The sequence below is a fragment of the Vidua chalybeata genome, chromosome 18 (assembly GCF_026979565.1).
Source record: "Vidua chalybeata isolate OUT-0048 chromosome 18, bVidCha1 merged haplotype, whole genome shotgun sequence".
In the NCBI taxonomy this organism is placed as follows: Eukaryota; Metazoa; Chordata; class Aves; order Passeriformes; family Viduidae; genus Vidua; species Vidua chalybeata.
In genome coordinates this window covers 5666677-5686733 of record NC_071547.1, presented here as the reverse complement: position 1 = coordinate 5686733, position 20057 = coordinate 5666677, and the positions used below count along the sequence as shown (strand labels likewise).

The window sequence follows — 20057 nt, the reverse complement described above, 5'->3', positions numbered from 1 at the left end:
CCAGGGAACATGGAGCTGGGAATTCTGGGCAATGATCGAACCAATGCCTTAGGTCTGTTTAGTTTGTGCCTGTGAGAACTGGGATTTGGGCTGGAAAGGTGTTGTTGGGAACAGAGGATGGAGTAAATCTGTGCAGTGAAGGACTGAGGAGCAGGGAAAGGGAATATTTATGAACTATATGAATATTTCACCCAAATGGGGGGGAGCAGTGATGTCCATGTTGTCCTACAGAACTGCTTCAGTTATGGGTCAGAGAGAGAGAGACGGGAAACTACTTTTTATTTTCTTGCCATTTTTTTCCAGACAGAAATGGGACATCATCTTGCCCGTCCCCAAAGCTCTCCAGGCACATGGGAGTAGCTCAGTGCTGGCCCAGTTCTCTGAGAGACAACAACATTTGAGAGGTTTAAGTGTTACTAGCAACTCTACTGTCTCTTGATTGCAAAGATTCAGTCCTACAGACCCAGACTGATGAGACACAAAAGGAATTTCTACATACGGGTTTATCCAAAGAAACACTTTCAGCTTCCTTGCTTTCAGAGCCAGCTCCAGCCTGCAGTTTCTTGCTCCTGTGCATGTGTGATGGGTTGCAGTTACTGAGCACGAACACCCCTCGCAAACGCTGCACAAAGGCTCATTTCTGCTGTGAGTCACCAGGTGCCACCAGCGAGTCATTCCACTCACTGCTCATGTGCCCGCCGCTCACATTCCACCCACAAAATTCAACACATCCGAAGATTGCTCCCAGACAAAAGCTGCCAGCACAGAGAGGACTTGGGGACCTTCTCCTCCCCAGGACAGCCTGTCACCTGCACCTGAGACACTGGGGCTACGTGCTTTCCTTCCTATGGAAAAGAGCTGTCATTGCTGTCATTCTCTCTCGGGATCCCATTGCCGGAATTACGATTCCACCTCCAAAATTGCATATATCCAAGGACTGCTCCCACACAAGAGACGTGGTGCTGGGGAAGAGATAGAAGTGCCCTGAAATGGAGGGGAACCCCCTGATTTAATCCCTTAAAATGATGAAGAAGGGTGAGTTTCCTTCAATTTAACCCCTTAAAATGAGGGAAGAGGAGGGGTCTGCCTTCACTTAAATCAGCCCTCATGCTGTCACATACAGTGCAGTAAGCATGCTTCCTCAATATCTCATTATCTTCTGAACAAAACTGTACTGTCAGCATGTATTCTTTATCATTCTTCTAAGTGATAGCAGGTTTTAGTTCCTCCAGCAAAATTAAAGCATAGAACTTCTGCCAGTGACCCCATGGCCTTGAGCTTTGAAGCAGAAATGCTTGTAAAACAATAAACATCTACCCCCCTTTCAGAAAAATTTGACTGTTAATGTGAAGGAGTTGCAGTGACTATCTTCCCTTCTATCTTTTTATGGATTGGAGATGACCTCTGAAATGGAGCATTTCATTCAATTTGTTTTGCTTCAGTAATTTACAACAAACCTTTGAACAGCAAGGATCTTGTTTATTTCTGGACACCCGTTTCCATTAAAGGCTTTTCCCAGACTAGCACGAAGACTACTACAATCAGCTATCCTGAATCATCTGGACAAAATATGAAATTCATTGGCTTAAATGTTTCTTTCTTCATTCTTTCCACTCTCACTGCTCTTTGGAATGCAGGTAAGTGATTTTCAAACATTTTGCTGCTTTTAACTGCAAACTTTTTTGACTTCTCTATTCAGAATATACAACTTGGTAAGAAACTGTTGATACCATCTTTACAAGCTAAAGCAAAGGCACACAGGCCAGCTTTTACCTTCATGGTTTCATTTTCAATCCTTCCTCTATAATTTCCAGCAGGTCAGTGGATCTCTTCTGTAAGTAAACAGACAATCTGGAGAATGCAGTAAATATATTTAAAGACAGAGGAAAACTTTCTAGCTTCCCATACTGAACAAGTGTTTTTGCTTCCCTGCTTTGCATTTTCTTGTGCTTGTTCTTCCACCTACCTTGATGCCTGCCTTTCTTTTTGCTTGTGTCCTCCCAAATAATCAATCCTCCCTTAGTTACTTTTTCATAATTGTTTCCAGTTTTGCAAGATCCATGTCCAAATTTAGAATTTCTGATACTTACCTAGATCATCTCAGCATTGCATGATATTCTTGATATAGCTCCCAAGCAGTGTTATCCTTGCAAGATTCCACTTCCCAAAAGGTCCTCAGTGCTCCCTGCTGTCTCTCCATCTCACTTAACTCCCCCTTAACTGTTTGTGAAATCCAGCTGTTCTTGACAGTGTTACTGTAATGTCTGTCTTCTTCTCACTGTTTTATTTGTTGGGTACTTTCCCATGTGATGTCCAGTAATTACTGTCAGTCTGTAAGCCACGAGCCTACCCACCCTGTCAGTGTACCCAGGGCTCCTAACACCTGCCTTGTTAAGGACAGACTCAAATGAAATGCACAAAACAAAAACATTTCAGTAGCTCTTAATAATGTGTTGTGTGAATAATGTGAAATGTGTTGGAGCCCATTTCATTGCTGATGTTAACTTTCCAAGAGCACTGGCTTCTGTTCTTACTGATTCCCATGTAGGGTTGATGGGGGACCCCTGGTATGTTTAAGACTTATTCTCAGAAATAAATGTAATTAGTGACACTCACAGAGGGGCTGCTCTGGAGATTTATCTGTCTATTACATGTAAAAATACCCATGGAATTCATGAAAAGATATACTGGCTGGGAGGTAAATAAGTGTATTTTGCTATTCAAAATGGAGCAACCTTAATATGCAGGTGATTACAACCTTCACCTAAATACATTCCTAAACTAACATAACCAGCCTATTTTATTTACTTACAGCAGTCCTTTGGATGATGTACTTGTGCTTCAGAGAGCATCTAGAAGAGTTTAATAACATTCCTGACTGTTTTTTTCTTCCTTTAACAAGGAGCTCAAGACTCTTGTGCACACCGATGTGGGGAGCTGCTTGGTACCTGTTCTTGCCAGGTGACATGCCAGTCCTTGGGGATATGCTGTCCTGATTATAAAGAATTTTGTCTTCAAATTTCTCCATACTCAGGATCTCTTTTGGGAGGGAAAGACTTTTTGATTAACAACACAGCTCTTGATGCCTCTTCTGTGCTAAAATGCAGGTGGGCCATGATTTTATATTCCTCTGCCAAAGGGAGGCAAAACTTTATATCTCACTCTCCAGAAATAGGCAATTACCACAAAACAAGAGCAGTCCATACAGGAGTGAAAAGTTTGTAAAGCTGTTAGAATCCTGAAATGTACAAAAGTTCTGCTCACTCTCACCCTCAAAGATACCTGTTGACTGTATTTCTACACAGGGCTGTTTCTTTTAGGTGGAGTTATTGTGTGGTACAATAATGACTCTGCTCATTCTTCCCTTAACATATTAAAACAATGACTTTTTGAAAATAATTTCCTTTCAGGGCATTTGATTGTCAATATTTCTGTAGCATTTCCCTTTGTGGGAAAGAAGTATTTATTTCTTAATCTGAATGAGAAAACAGCAAGACAGAAATGTAGGTAGGATACCTGATGTTTTTCCTGTAAGAGAAAGCTGTGGATCCTAAATGTGTCAGCCTGTATCACACTTAGGTGCGTGTGGCACATGTAATACATACAGTACACTGAATTCTGATGACCCAGATGTTGTGCTATTATTTCCACAGAAGGTTCTGAGTGAGATTTTGGAGTCCTTTCCATCTGGGTAGCAGTACCTGAAAATGTTTTCAATTCTGTATTTGGAAAATGTTTGACCAAGGCATTCATTCTGTAAAACACAACTGTGTACTTCGAAGTACCTGCAGAGTTACATAATTATAGCCCAGGCAAATTCCAGTGCAGACAAGCAAAGGTACTATTTCCTGGCAGGCCCCAGCTCCCTCTGATACTTAGAGTAGATATGCAGTCCCCATATACCAGTCTTGAAGAGTCACAGGTGGGGTTATACCCTAGGACTCTGGGCAAGAGCACTAACTGGAACCAAATGGTTAAATAACAAGCAGTGCCTTCTGAGTTAACCTTTGCAATGGAAATTCTAGAAGAGCATGAAATTACTTTAGTTGCCCTCACAGGACTTAACAGGAGAAAAAAAAAAACAAACCAAGAAATTTGCAATAACTGCATCATGGTCATTGTTACCACCCTGTAATCCTACTAATGCTATAATGTTATCTTCCTCTTCCTGTTGCCCCTTTATTGCTAATTTATTATGTCTCCCTCCCCCATGAATTAAATAGTAAATTGAAGGTTTGTGGATTGCTGCATATTTGTGCAGTTCACAGCAGAATTCACATTGATGTAATGAGCAGATTTTTCCAGTTTATATTCCCTACTACAAGCAAAACAGGCCCAGACTTGAAAAGATCCACACATGACACAAGATTGCTTGTTGAAGCACATTCAGAATTTTCCTTCTATCTATGGTGACACTGAAAAGTGTTTTCAACATCTACAGGTTCAAGCAGCAAATCATAACCAGTGGCTATACTGACAAGGATGGAAAAGCCCACTGCATCTCCCCATTGCTTTATGAGACTGGTTTCATCCCTTTTGAAGTTTCTACAGATGCTGGGTTAACGTATCCCTACTCTGGAACTTGGTTATCAGGTTACTTATATCTACAGCATCCCTCTTCTTCCTATATTCTTCCTTCATGCATGCAAGATTATATAAGTATTTTCTTTTGATCAGTTTTATTCTTCCTTATCAGGCCTAAGAAAAGAAAGTCTCACTGGCCTTATGTTAATTCTTTTGAGAGATGAACTTTCACAGCAATTGAGTAGCAGCAGCAGCAGCATTAACTGATAAAAAATCCTGCTTAAAAATGAGGTTGACCAAAACAGTTCCCACTTCATCCTGACTTCTGTCCCTTTTTGTCCCCTCTTCAAATAATTGCATTGTGGTGCTGCAATCTAAGGAGTGCAAGTATTAGTAAGGGTTGTATTCTCTCAGCTTCAGCTTATTCTTTTCATGTCATGCATCCTGTGCTGTGTAAAACATATCCAGGGGAAATCCTGCTGAATCTTAAATAATATGGTAGCGCTTTTTCAAGACTATGCAAAGCTAAAATGTCATTAGCCCTCTTTTTCTGCTCTGCAATGCAGTACATCACAGCAAAGTTTCAGATGAAGAAAAATGCACATTGGTAAATGAGACAAAATGGCAATACTATGGCACCCCCAACACTGGTGGAAACTTAACTCTTACCTGGACACACCAGACACTTGCAGCCACCCATGTCAACATAGAAGTCTGGGGATACCAGGAAACAGGTAAAGTGACCCTTTTCCTACAAGCATTTATCACACACAAACCTTCTGTGCAGAGCTCTGCACAGCTTGTGATCGCTTTCACTGAGACCTGCAAGTATAAATAGCTGATGACAACAATGTCAGCTTTTCCTCTTCATTTACATATGGGTGGAGACATCTAATTTCAATCTTGCTGCAATTGTTCTTTTCCAGCATCCAAAACCCTTTTCTTCCTCTATCTGACAGGTGACAGTTATTCAGAAAACTGGATGGCTGAATGGAAATACCTTTATACTTTGGCAAGAGAAACACCCAATACAGGGAAATATTCTTTCATTCCTGTACCTGCCGAAGGAAATTACAGTACATGGGACTACGGAATTTTGAGAATTATACCCAGCAACTATTTTGATGGGCAGAGGCAAGTGCATCACAACATAATAATAATAATATCTACCTTATAAGCTGTTGCCTCTTTTGGCATTTCAAAACTGAGACTCGGGCTCCATTTCATGTGAAAAAATGGGGAGAAAACTGGAAGGTCAAAAGTGAGAAAAACTTTTGACATAAAGACAGTTTACTAAGGAAAGAAGAGCACGGAGGAAGAATCATGAAGTCTCCCACGAGCAGACTGATGCACAGTTAGTCACATAGTAAGGGCTGCTTTGGAAAACTGCAGTTTTATTGATGGACATGCTGGTCTAGGGCATGCAATATCCCTTTGGTCAGTTTGGGTTGGCTGTCACAGCTGTGCTCCCTCCTGGCTTTCTCCCTGGGGGCCAGCATGAGACACAGAGAAGACCTTGACAGCAGGAGATAAAACAATGGTGTGTTATCAGCACTGTTTTGGTCACAAATCTAAAGCGTGGCTGCTGTGAAGAAAATCACTCCAGCCAAACCCATGCTCTCACCAGACTAGCATCTGCTGATTCTTTTGTTTAGTCACAACTGTGGAGGAGTCCCTAATTGTGGAACTCAGTCACTGCATCCACAGGCCTTCCTATTCTATTTTGTGTGCAGGTTTTTGCATTCCTTCAAATTTTATGCCCATTTTCTTTTATTTCATTGCATATTTCCCCATGATTTTTGGTGAACTACCTGTGTAAGTGCTCCATGGATATCCCTTCATAATTCTTCCATATCTGCAGTTTTGATATAGATAGTGTAGACTCTGTGAGTATATTAATGCCAACTCATCAGTGTTACAACATATTGCCAATATGTCAGAACCTTTTTGAACATTTAGGAGTTGCTATCCAGAGAAGGATAACCTTTTCTCCTTCTAGAGGGTTTTTTATTACACTTTGTAAATGATTCTTTTTTTCATGGCGAAAAGCAAAGTGGCTTTGGAACATTTCAAGGATTCTGAATAGTTTCTGTAGCCATTAGTCCTGATATTACTGGGGTGCAGTTGTTATGTTTTGTTAAAGAATCCAGATATTCTTCATTCTGGCCTAAATTACATTACAATTTCAAAAGGCATGAATACAAATACTTCCTCTAAAAGGATCTATGTAAGCCAGAATCATGATTACTAAAATGCATTCTGATAATTGCATACTTGCTGCATGCTGTCCTGTCACCTCCTGAATTTGGAAAAATTTGATGTGCCATAACTTTTTGAAGGAAAAAGAAAGCAGTGGGCTTTGCAATGAAATAACTTCAAAGTCAAAAGATGCTTTTTAATTATAATTAGCAATTGAGCCACGGTGCTACTATCAAAATAGTACTTGTTCAGCTATCAGACCTATTTTTTGGGTTTTCTTCCAGCAACATTCCATCAATCTGGAGCTCAGACCATGCATTGGCTTGGCACCTTGAGAAAGACTTCAGAAATGACCCAAATGCATGGGCAACTGCAAAATGTATCGAATGGGACAGAAAGGAAGAGTTGCTTCCAAACTTCATAGAAGAAATTATAGACTGCCCTTGCACCTTGGCACAGGCAAGAGCTGACACTGGCAGGTTCCATGTAAGTTATTAATTGATCCCTCTGTCTTATTACAATTCCAGGTGGAAGCTTAAGGAGTGCCAAATTCCACACACACACCTCTGTTCCTTCTCTAAACATCGTTACAAGGAAATTAAGTTACATTTAGATTTGCCCAAGTAGCATATCAAATGGCAGAGGTAAATACAGCTTATCTAGGTAGCATGAATAAAAGTGCCTATAGAATAGGAGATGGAAATGACATTCAAACAAGGAATTAAAACAGTAGTTCTAATGGCAGACTGAAAGCACTCTGTGGAGCTGGGAGCAGGGATGACTTATTCGAGATCCTACAAAATGACAGTCTGTGTTTGAAGGTGATATCCCATACTGTGACAAACTATTTCTGCCTAGTTTATCATACTTTGCTGCAAACCCTTCTGCCTTGTACTTCAGAGCTCAAGCCCAGAGCTGTAATCCATTATTTCCTTTATCCTGCTTCCTTCCTCCTTCTCAGCCTCACTGTTATCAAGGAACTGACTAAAGCTAAGGAATCAATTGCCATTCAGTCTACACTTTCACTTGCACTGCTGATCTGAGGACCAGATGAGAGTGACTTCCTCTCCTATTTATGATACCAAATGGTGGCATGTGTTTATGCATTAAAAAAAAAAAAAAAAAGTTAGGTAAACACTGTTCCTATTCTGGTTATGAAGCTCCAAATATGATGTGTAAAAGCTTGTGAAGATAAAAAATAGATCTACTGCCTCTGTCTAGGAACAAACATTTACTCTGTTGTGTCTGTGTTTGTTGTACACTTACAGTTAAATCCCCATCTCGCTGCATTTGTTCTTCAAGGTCTGTTGTAACAAACTGTAAAATGTTCAGGTCAGATGTGTTGCTCCAGACACTTCAGTATTAAATTCACCATTTTTCCTATCATTCCATGCTATTCAACACAACCTTAACTAGTTCATGTCAATTTTACACACATGTCAGATACAAAGGGTGGGAACAGAACGTAAGAACAGAAAGGACAATGAGGAAAGAAGCCCATTAAGTGTGAACATTGATCTTTTTCAGACAGATTATGGCTGCGACATTGAAAAGGGGAGCGTGTGTACTTATCATCCTGGTGCTGTGCATTGTGTAAGAGCCATTCAAGCCAGGTAAAGAACATTTTTTAAACTGCAATTTTTGATTAATTATTTCACCTCAGAGACAGCAGCATCAAGAAATCAGGGGTGAAGTCTAACTGCACATCACATAAAGCTTGGCAAACTAAATATTTATCTGTATCCATAAAAAGTCAGTAAGCAACCCCTAAATAGAAACAGACTCCACAGAGCTAAATGATTATTTTTCTTGCTGCTTTTCTCAATCAGTCCCCAGTATGGGGCTGGACAGCAGTGCTGCTATGGCTCCACGGGAACCCAAATCCTCACGCACGACTCTACCGGAGGCAGCACACCTGATCGAGGACATGACTGGGGTTCACCACCTTTCTTGAAGCCTCCTCGGATACCTGGCTTTTCCCATTGGCTTTATGATGTTATCAGCTTCTATTACTGCTGCCTGTGGTCTGATAATTGTGACTTCTATATGAAAAGGCGGCCCTCTAGTGACTGCAGGACGTACCGCCCGCCCCGAGCTGGTAAGGGCTTCAAAATTTCCTTTATAGAGTGTAGATTTTTGAAACAGTGTTGGCTTTTAGAATATTTGTATATGTGCATATATGAGTTGACAATGGTGAGGGTACAATGTCCTGTGGAAAAATTCTGTGGAAGGTTTCTATTGATCCATCACTTACAAAATCTGTATGTGTTTTTTAATTGTGCTGCAAGACTTTCTGCTGTTGAGCATCTCACTCACCCCTGGAACCTAAATCGCCAAAGCATAATAGTCAATGTCCACAACTTTATATCATCAGTGTGGACTTCTTCAGAAAAAAAGGTGGTTAGAGATGGTTAATGACAGGTAGGAAGTAGCTAGAAAAGCCGTTATGATGAGAAATATGCATATCAAATAAGAAAGTTTTACAATTTACAATGTGTCTGGTTTTCTCCCACTTGCTTTAACTCAGTCTTCAAGTCTTGCCATACCTCTGTTGCTACTACATATTTTGCCTTCTATGCTTCTCAGATGCTGATGTGTCCATCATGACTTGGCCTCCCATAAAGAAGTGCAAAAAGGCAGCAGTTTGCATCATGAAAAAGGGAGAAAACTGTAGAGGGCATTGCATTAGGTAGTTAGGGGTCATGAATGAGTGGTCTGGCTGCTTAAAGAAACCCCATGAAAAGTACTGACAGAAGCAGAGTTTGAATTTGTGAAAATACAACTTTACAACTTGATGGCAAGGTGCATTGTATTAGTTACTGTACAGATTAAAGCATACAAAAGAAGATAAATTAGAAGCAACTTGGAGCAATTTACATGGAAGTTGGAAATGCAAAAGGAGATAAGGGATATGGATGCAAAGACAAGGCAATAGCCCTGTATTTGTGTCCAAATCTCCCCATATATTGCATGTGACACAGACTTCTAGCCTCTTTCCTTTCTCATGAACTTGAGGAGTAACAGGTTGTGATTTTTGCTTGTTCTTAATTCCCTTTTTGCTTTTAAAAATAGCATCTGCTTTTGGGGACCCTCATTTCCTTACATTTGATGGTCTGAACTTCACCTTCAATGGCCTAGGAGAATACACATTGGTAGAGTCTGATCTCACATCCCTGAGAGTGCAAGGGAGGACACAGCAGGCACACTTTTCCAATGGTAAGTCAGTAAGAGAGGAAGCAGAGCTGCTGAACTTCTGAGATTTGCAGAAATGAGATTTGATATTTGCTTGATTTGCACTTTGCAGCAATCCTCCTGTCGTCTCTAGCCTTCTTTTTTGGCCATTTGTGAATAGTCACCATTCTGAAGAAAATCAGAAAGCAGACAGCATCTTCAGGAAACACTTCCCAATCAAAGTTTAATTGCTAGTTTTATTTGGTGTGAGTAATGGAAGTGTAAGGTTTTTCTACTGTGTTTTAAGAGCTCATAAAAAAAAAACCCTAATTTCTCTCCATGCCCATTCTCATCAATAAGGAAACATAAGGCCAGTTCTAGAAATCAGTCAATAGGCACAGCTGCCAGCTGATGCATTTTGATAGAATTGTTGTTTTTTTCTTCTTTGGAAGGAATTGGGGCTCAGGGGACAGGCTTGTCTGCAGTGGCCATGCAGGAGAACAACTCTGATGTGATTGAAGTGCGCTACTCTGAGGATTTGCATCTGGAGGTCCTCTTGAACCAGAGGGTTCTCAGCTTCTCTGAACAAACTTGGATGGACTTGAAAGGTTAGTTACACATATCAGCCTTGTAAGCAATTCCATTCTGATGGAGCCCATGGACAGTTCAAAGTGTCTCTAGGTGCATGCATTTCAAGTCTCTTTTCAGCAACCTTTGGTGAAGTGTTTTAACAGGTGCCTTCAATGTCCATGGTTTCTATGTCCTTTTTCACTTGTTTGTAGAGCAATGGTTTTCCTCCTCATCCAGTGGACAGTGAATGGAATTAAAAACTCTGTCCTCTACATTCTGCTTTGAGCTTACTGCATCTAATGCAATGAAGCCTACCAAATAAAATTACATATAGTGAAATATAACTAAAATATATACTAAACTATAACTGAATTTCACATTTACCTATTGGGAGCTCTCTCAATAGGTCAGATATTATTCCTCTATTCTTCTGCCAAAAAGACTATCAAAAGTTGACTTTTTGTCCAACAGGGCTGTGATCATTTGATTAGTCTTAATGATAATTTGACAAATACTCATCATACATCACTTCAATTTTAATCCCCCTGTTCAGCAGAGGAAAATTTCTGTGGCTAGCAATTATTTCTCCTCACATGCCTGAAGAGCAGGTGGAGGACTACACTGACAAGGAGCTGCAGAAGCAGAGATGCAGAGAGGAAAACAAAATGGAAGGGACATTGAGGGGGCCTGGAGAAGAAGCCATATTAGGGAGGTGTTTACAAGACAAGGGAGAAGGAGAGGAAAACTGTGACCCCTGGGAGTGGTGCTTCCAGCTCACAGCCACTCTCTGATGTGGACATCTCATATCTTTAAGCTTCTGGGCTGGGACACTGGCAGGAGGCATCTTATTCAACAGTGGACCTTTCTTTGCTGCCACTCTCTAGCAGCCATCTAATCACAGTTGTAGTGTGAAGGTGTGGCTTCCCTTTAAATGCTTCTCAGAGTGCAGCTAGAGTGGAAGGGAGGAAAAGCTGTATGAAAAATTGTTAAAACTGATGATTTTAACTGATGCTAAAACACAACAATGTTTTCACTATGGATAATTAGCTATTTTGTCCTCTTCCTCTCATTGTTGTAGGTCTCTTTCTCTATTCTACACCTGATCAGAACATCACAGTGATGTTCTCTTCTGGATCTGGAGTGGAAATAAGGGGAAGTGGAGGATTTCTGACCCTGACAATTCTGCTCCCAGAGAAGTTTATGAATCACACATGGGGTCTCTTTGGGGTAATGAATGGCAATCCAGAGGATGACTACACCTTCAAGAATAAAACCACCATGTCAGTTCATGCAAATCCCCAGCAGGTGTTTGAGTTTGGAGCTAGCTGTAAGTAATTTCTCTGGTCTATTATTACATTTTCTTTACAAATTAAAAACAGCTCATGATTTAAGGACTAGGGGATGAAGTCTGTGCCAAGCAACCAGTACTGGCGGAAGAGAAGGGAGTAAGAGAAATATGCCCTCCTCTACCCACTTGGGGAGTGAAAACAGAACCATGATGGAGTGTTCAGCACTTTGTTCCATCAGGAGTCAGACCTCGCATTTCACAGCTCACACTTTCAGAATACCATCTACTATAGTCAGCTGAACACAGCTTCAGCAGACTACAGTGTTACAGAGGTTCAGCAAAAGCCAGGGCCAGCTACCTTTTCCCAGAATATTGGCAATGTTTACATCATATGCCATGCTGACAATTTAAAAAATCATTTATTAACTCACAATTTAGTAATTGTCCCTTTAAAGAAGAGGGTGTGGGGGGATGTGTGTAAAAGAATGGCCTCTATCATTTAATGAGTGATAAAGATACGCTATCTAACCTGCAGCATTAGATTGCTCAGCATTCCTTCTGACATCAGGTTAGGAGATGGGCCAGAAACATAATGCAAAATACCCTCTGGCTACCAACTGATCTCTGTAGTGAGCACAGTTTAACCATACTCCAGGGTTCAGATCATACTGAAAAGCCTCACTGCTTCAGCCTCAGGAAGTTTCTGATATAGCAGAATGGAAAAAAAGGGCAGGACCATGGCAGACATGATGAATTTAGGGGCACACAGTCTCAGGATCTGTGATGCTTGTAATGGTTGCTTCAGGTAGCTCTGTGTGTTGTCACCATTTTGCTAGGAGGCACATAAAACCATCTTTATGTAAAATAACAGCTAAACAATTATTTGAATCTAATTTTAAGAAAATGGTCAAACAGCAGGTTAAATAAACACCAGCTTCAGTGCTAAGTTAAGATGTTGCATATGAAAAGGAAAATAATCTTGAGCTGGAAGGATGCTGTAGGGCTTCCTATATCTCTTCCAGCTGTAGCTACATTTCTGTAGATAAACACTTGGATTAGTAGCAGAAGGTGGTGTGTGTTGGCAATGTTACATGTGAATCTCTCTTTCTGTCTCTGTCTCCCAAGGGGCTATTGAAAATGGAACTTCTCTCTTTACTTATGACACGGAGCTCTTACTGGACAGTTTCTTTTATGGGGACAAGCACAATGCTTCCTTTCTGCCTGTGTTCTCCCCTCATGAAGACCCTGCTGATCCCCTCCTAGAAAAGATGGTCTCATGCTGTGGCTCTGACCCATTCTGCAGATTCGACGTCCTGACAACAAGAAGCCTCCAAGTGGGAAGTTCCACAAGACTTTCCCATCAGAATCACAGGCTTCTGGTAGAACATCTAGAGCCAGGTGATACAACATTCCACAAAACATCATTACAGAATAACAGGATATTCTGAGTTGGAAGGGACCCACTGGGATCATCAAGTCCAAATCTTAAGTGAACGGTCCATAGGGAGCATCACTACAGTGATTTCTACAGGGCATCTAATAAATTAACTCTGTTTGAGGAGGCTTTATTTAACTGTAGGTTCATGCATCTATAAATAATCTGATTGTGGGGAATCATCTTTGTAGGAAGAAATCTCTGTACTAATAGAATACTTAGGCGAACTTAAAATAATTTTCTTTCCATTTCTTCCACTATAACACCACAGCGTAGAAAGTTTATCTTCATTTTATATGCATGAAGCTGTCTTCCTTGGACTTCAAAATAAATTTTAAAAGTAGCAGGAAATACTGTCTTTCAGATAGCCTAAAAATCTTTGTTTTTCCATTAGTTGCCACTAAAATGCTGTTTGAATCATTGTAATGGAGATTTGCTGGTCTAAGTCCTAACCAGATATGTCTCTTTTATTAGTGATCTCTTGTGGCTGGCTGGATCACCCAACCAATGGAAGAAAGAATGATACTAACTACCTGCTGGGCTCAACCATCAATTTCACCTGCAATGAGGGCTATGAACTCACGGGGTCACAGGAAAGAACTTGCCAAGTGTCAGGAGCCTGGTCAGGAGACACACCCCAGTGCAGCCCAGTAACAGGTCTGTTGCCTTTTAGATATCACATGTTGTCACTAAAAAATCATTATCAAGGACAAGGCAATCTCAGTATACCATGATGGCCCTTGGCAAAAGCAACTTTTCTTACTTGGCAAAACATTGGATATGAGATGTCTGAATTTCTAGAAAGACTATTATTCAAATCTAAATAACAGGTGACTTATGGTGGTTTTGTGCATTTTGGTGGAGGTTTTAGAGTTTTTGTTTTATCAATGGGTACAGGTACTTGAAGGGTGGGTGAAAAGAGGATGGAGCCAGAATTTTTTCAGTGGTGCCCAGGGACAAGACCAGAGGCCACAGGCATGCTCTGAAACACAGAAGCTTCCCTCTGAACATCAGAAACCCCTTTTTTACTATGATTATGATTGAGCACTGGCACAGCTTGCCCAGAGAAGTTCCAGAGTCTCCCTCCCTGGAGATATTCAAAAGCTGTCAGGTCATGGTCCTGGGCAACTCATTTTGGGTGGTCCTGCTTGACCAGGGGAGTTGGACAAAATGACCTCCAGAGGTCCCATCCCACCTCAACTGTTCTGTGATTCTGTGATTAAAGAGCAGACACAGCCCACACTTGTTGAAGCCTTCCACTCTTTTTTCTAAAAGATTATGTTATCTCAAAACATAATTCTATTATTCTATAGCAGTAAAAGTTTTGTGAATGGTTTAGTATAAATAACGTATATTTTATTACCCCTCTTGTGTTACTACTAACAGATTATCAGTTAGCCTGGGATTGTTGGATTTAGTAGCAGTTTAGTATCATAGGCTGTCTCTATGATTTACAGAAAATGGCCCAAGATGTTCTTTTTATTCATTCACCACATACACTCCAAATGTCCTCAAGATGGCAATATTTCAAAGCACCAGGATGGTGCAAGGCCAGATGGCATGTTGAAGCACTTTCAATGCTGAGTTAATAGCTCCCAAAAGCACTCATCAAATAATTCATACTAACAGATTCTCCATTCTAAGACCCTTCCAAAGAAATGTGGAAAGTGCACTTCACATCAGCAATGAATTCCTGCCATGCTGGCACATTTCATCAGCCTCTGCTGCCTGTACCAATTGCTTGTACATTTCCAATGCAGTTCTGAACTTAGTAATATTTGTAAGATGAACTGCAGTGAGTTTGGGCAGCAGAAAAATTCGCAAAGGCCAGATCTTAAACAGGCAATGGCAAAACTTTCTGCCAAGCTGCAAGCTAAGAATATTTTTCCACTGCTGCCATCAACCACATAGATACTGGATAAGAGCCAGTCAGTCTCAATAAGCAAAACAGATGCTGACATTTACACTAGCAAAAGGGGGACAGAAAGGCAGCCCTGTGAGATCAGAGGAAAGGAGCTGGAAGATATGCAGTGACTGATTGCATTCAGAATGATGGAGACATGACACAGCTTTGTGGAGGAGCAAACAAGACACACAATGCTTTCCAATGCTTTCCTGAAAGGTGACAAAGAAAAACAAGGTGTGAAAGAATTTGATTGATCTTATTGCAACAAAGATCTTCCTTGCTATTTGATATTTGGTGTTCTAGTTAATTTGCAATGTGAACCAAAACTGATGGTTTTTATTAGCTGCAGGAAGTTGGAGTATGGCAATGCTGTCCACAGCAGCAGGATACTGACAATACCAACAACTGAGCAACACAATATCAAATACAAATCTCTCCATTCTTTTTTTCTTACTGCTGTGCCCTACTAGGGGCATTTATATCTAGCCTTGTTTCTCCTTCTTCCCTAAGGTGTTCTGCTAGATGTCAGTGTTTGTCTGAGAAGGCTATTTTATTGACAGGCCCAGGTCACTACTGAGAAGAGAGGCAATACAGTTCAAAGTTCCTTTCACTTCTATCTAAACTTCTCATGTTTTTTTAGCATGGACAGCTAGTATTTGCTTTCCACTAAATACATTTCTGCCTCTGGTCCAAGACACAGTTGGAATTCAGTGCCAGTTTTCCTTGTCTTACTTCTCTATTTGGCTACTTTCTCTATTCACCATCCCCCAAGCCTTCTCTTCTCCAGTACAGAAAAGGTCCTTGTGTTGTCAAAATCTGTTGTTCTTGAGGTCAGTTTTCTTTATTGTTTTTCTCTTTACACAGCAGCATGCTTCTATTTTACCAACATCCATTTTATCAAGTCCTGTGACACAGACCTTGACACCAGGAAAATGCTGACAAAATTAATGGACAGACTTTCCCAATTTCTGGGTGCCTGAATGGGTGACCACTGACCTAGCCACTGTGATCAGCAGTCACTTTTTTACTTTGAAAGTGAACTATTAAACAAACACTTTGTCAAATTATTTTTTTCATGCTGGTCAGGAGCACAGGGCCCAGCCCTCTGTTATTCTAAGCTTACAGGTGTATTTCTTTACAGTGCTGTGTTCATGATGCTGCAGTTTTGTGACACATCAGATTCAAGCTCTGTCTTGCAAATCATCAAGGATTTTTAGTTGCTATATGACTTTTCAAAAGAGAATATTTAAAATAAAGGCATGGGAAGCAGGAAAATTGGATAGGAAAAGAAAGAGGTGGAAACAAGAAAATGTAATGCCAGTTATTTTACAAAATCCATTTAGGTATTTTGAAACTTCAAATACAAATTATGTTGTTGGGCCTGCATATTGTTGTTTTTGAGTTTTGCTTCCTTGGACTAAAGTTTCCATGGAAATCCTCTGCTAATAATTATTTTGCTATGCTTCTAATTACAATCCCACTGCAAGTCTTGCCACTACCACAGCAAGCTCTCTTCATAGAATATCTCAAAGAGGAAGAACAAAGAAGCCATCCAGCAAAAGCAAAAAGGAGATTCCAGTAAAATGTAATATCCAGCTAAAAATCATAAGATAGTGGCAACATATGTACATACAGTCTTTTTGAGACAGACAATATGGTCATATTAAGGGCAATCTAGTTTTGTTTGTCTTTTGGGCTACTTTCTCCTTTTGCCCCCCTTCTGTTCACTTTTAGATTTCCTTTTCCAGTCTCAGGCTCTGTGTAAATGCTGTTCATTTTGAAAAGCTGTCAGAAATCTCATTAGTCTTCTGTGCTTTTTCTAAACACAAAGATTTTACAACAGAGGAAAATCACTACTGGACTAGCTACTTCAGCCAGTGGTGGGTTCTCATCACTTGGCAGAGACTGGGTGCCTCCCTGTGAAGGATGTGTAAGCCAAACATTGGGTTTTGAGCCTTGTTCAGAAGTTACTTGATGATGGACCAATGCTTGTGAAACAGTTTATATATCCCATTTCTTTCCTTAAACTTCACTATAAATCAAATCAGCAGCTGAATAATCTGTTCTAGGATCACAAAATTGTCTGTTATGTCACTCTGCCATCACTGTGTGCTAGGCTGTGGTTTAGGCAGGTGTGACAAAGTGATGGAAGGAAGGGCTGACAAAAATGCAGCCCCAATGTATTAAGGCTGAGATACAAAATGCAAGAATCATTGTTTCTCCTAGACAGTTCACTCCCCATGCTGCATCCCCTAACTTTTACAAATATTCTTATGTGTCATGGTAATCTGCCACTGCTTAGTAGAATAAGAAAACAAAATTATAATTTTTATTCAAAATTTGTTTCATAGCTGGTTTCTTTCTCTCTTTCAGGTGTCCTTGTTAGGCAGTCACAGAATCAAGTTCATACAATTCATGTTTGAGTGTGTTCAAACTCTCTGATGCAGTTCAATGTACCCACATCAGAGCAGTCACTTCTCTTTTATGTAGATTATTAAGCAGCAAAGGTAGTTTCAAAATTTAATGCCAAAATAGGGGTACTATTTAAAGTAATCAAACCGTATGGAATAAGGATTGAAAACCATTTCAGTTGGGACTGACAGTTCCACATCAATATTCCACATTCAAAATGTTGACTACATATTAACCACTAGCCACCCTTTGTGTTACAAAGCTTTTGCAGCCACCTGCCCTAACAGTCAAATGTAGGAATTCTGTGAGTTCCTAATCTTTACCAGTTTCAGAGAATCTGAAAGGATAAAGGGTTGGAAGGGACCTCTGGACATCATTTAGTCCAACCCCCCTGCCAAGGGAGGCAGCTCCACAAATAAAAGAACAGAAAAGTTAACACTATATGTACAATTTCAAAAATTGTCATGTGACTGCATTCAAACAGATATGAAGAAATGGATATGAAAGTCTTCATGGGTTTTTTGTGGTTGGTCTCTGTTTTTCAGCTATCAAACAAGTAATTGTTATTGGCAGTGTATTTGGAATAGTCGGCCTTGCAGTCCTGGGACGTCTGGGTTATTTATGCAGAAAGGAGAGGTAAGCCTTAACTGAACTGAAAACACAATTGAACCTCCTAAAGAAATAGCAACTGCTATGACTTTTTAAACAATAATTTAATAATGACCACTGGCAACAAACTGCCAGTGTGCTACAGGTTAAAAAAAGTGCAACTGATGTATAAACACTTATCAACTGTGTGTGCAACTGACTGGTGGAGAAAGAGGGCAGCATAGTGAATGAAAATGGTTCTGCCTAGGAATACTGGTGGATTGAAATGGAGATATGGTTGATTTTCTGAACTTTGTTAGCAACTTTTACAAATTTTTTAGCCTTCTCTGTTCCAGTGTCCACAGGTAATAGAATGCCAGATAAAATGGAATCAAAATGGAGTGAACGGAAACAAAATGGGGTTACAGCCCTTGGAAAGAAGATTGTATGTGTGAGGAAGAACTAAATACTTCAGAACTTGTCACAAAAAAAAAACAACAAAACAAAAAACAAAAAACCAAGCACAGTGCCAAGCTAACAGAACACTGCTATTGTTTTTCAGTATTCCATCAGCTTAAAAATGCTACATTCACAGGAATTCAGCTCAAAGAAATAAGAATGTGGCATAGTATGCTGTGATATTAAAATTTATGTGTAAAGCCATGCTACTATATGAAGACCATTTTTTGCTTTCTATATGTGTCACAAAGGCTAAAAGAAATGTAAGCATATTTTCCCCCTCAAAATCAACCTTACAGCTTTATATGGTAGGTTTCTGTATGCTAAAAATGAGATGCATCCACACTGTGTATTGACACAATAGTTAAGGCCTACAAACTGCATTTTGATTGTTCCCCTTCAGAATAGCAAATTGTTCTCTCCCTGTATGGGTTGCTATTTGATTACACAGCAGTGTTGTAAAGGGGGTACAAGGATGTACCTTGTACAAAGGATGTTTGCCCTATTTCTGTTCCTGACAAAGCAACTTTTTAAATATTTTCTTAACTGTTAGTGTGGGGGTATTTTTCATGTTGGTTGCTTCTTACCAAAGCTGTTCTATCATTACTAAAATGTCTCACAGGCCAGGTAAAAACTTTGTAGAAGTTTAGACGATTGCTTGACATTACCACCTTGACACTTTGTCCTTTGGTATCTTCAGGTAAATGAAAGAAAACAAACAAACAAACAAAAACCCCAAACCAAACAAGCCACAAACCCAAGCCCTATCTTTCTGCACGTGCATTTTCAGCACGCAAGGATGCTCCTTTCGGCCGGGGACATGCTGGCTGCTGTGTTTGCGTTCGTCGCTCTGGGTGTGTGTTGCGCTGTAGGCGTGGGTGTCCCCTCACATCCCCGCGTCCGTGCCCACCCGCGAATGTCCCGGGTGCCTGGGCGTGGTGGGCTCCTGTGGCTGTCTGTGTGGCCGTGTTCCTGTTTGTGTGGCTGTCTGTGTGGCTGTGTTCCTGTTTGTGTGGCTGTCTGTCTGTGCGGCTGTCCCTGTGCCTCTCCCTGCCACCCGCGGCCGGGACAGCGGCCCCCGCCCGGCCTCAGCTCCGCCCGCCTCAGGACGCGGCCTAGGGGGGACACGGCGGCTTCAGCAGCCGCGCTGCTTTCTGCCAGAGCTCCCTCCGCCGCCCGGTCACTTCTGTGGGGCGGGTGGTGCCTTTCCACTTTTAGAACGACGCCCCAAATCGCAGCGTGCGGCGCTGGCACCTCGCCGCCCGCGGAGCCGCTCATGCCCGCGTCCCTCAGAAAGTTTGCAGCGTTCTCTCCCCGTCCGTGCCTTCGCGGCTTCAGGAGAGGGGAGCCGGGCTGCACCTGCGCTCGCCCATCGGCTCCGACACCCCCAGGGAGAGCCCAGCGGGCGGAGGGCGTGTGCGGGGCAGGGGCAGCGGCCGGCCGCGCCAGGCCACGGGGCTGACGGGCTCTTGCCCGACCTCTTCCGACACCGGGTACGAGAGCAA

The 20057-nt window shown here is 41.2% G+C and overlaps 1 protein-coding gene across 1 annotated transcript; it reads left to right on the top strand.

Moving 5' to 3' along the window:
* Window positions 1-640: 640 nt before the first annotated feature.
* On the top strand, window positions 641-19318 carry SUSD2 (sushi domain containing 2). The gene is made up of 15 exons (XM_053959460.1): window positions 641-1637; window positions 2903-3107; window positions 4442-4593; window positions 5091-5258; window positions 5484-5658; window positions 7008-7209; window positions 8251-8336; window positions 8553-8821; window positions 9796-9939; window positions 10347-10502; window positions 11543-11791; window positions 12878-13150; window positions 13662-13844; window positions 18051-18141; window positions 18450-19318. Exons 1-15 carry the CDS (start codon window positions 1571-1573, stop codon window positions 18460-18462), a joined length of 2433 nt encoding a protein of 810 aa, XP_053815435.1. The 5' UTR covers window positions 641-1570; the 3' UTR covers window positions 18463-19318.
* The last annotated feature ends 739 nt before the right edge of the window (window positions 19319-20057 follow it).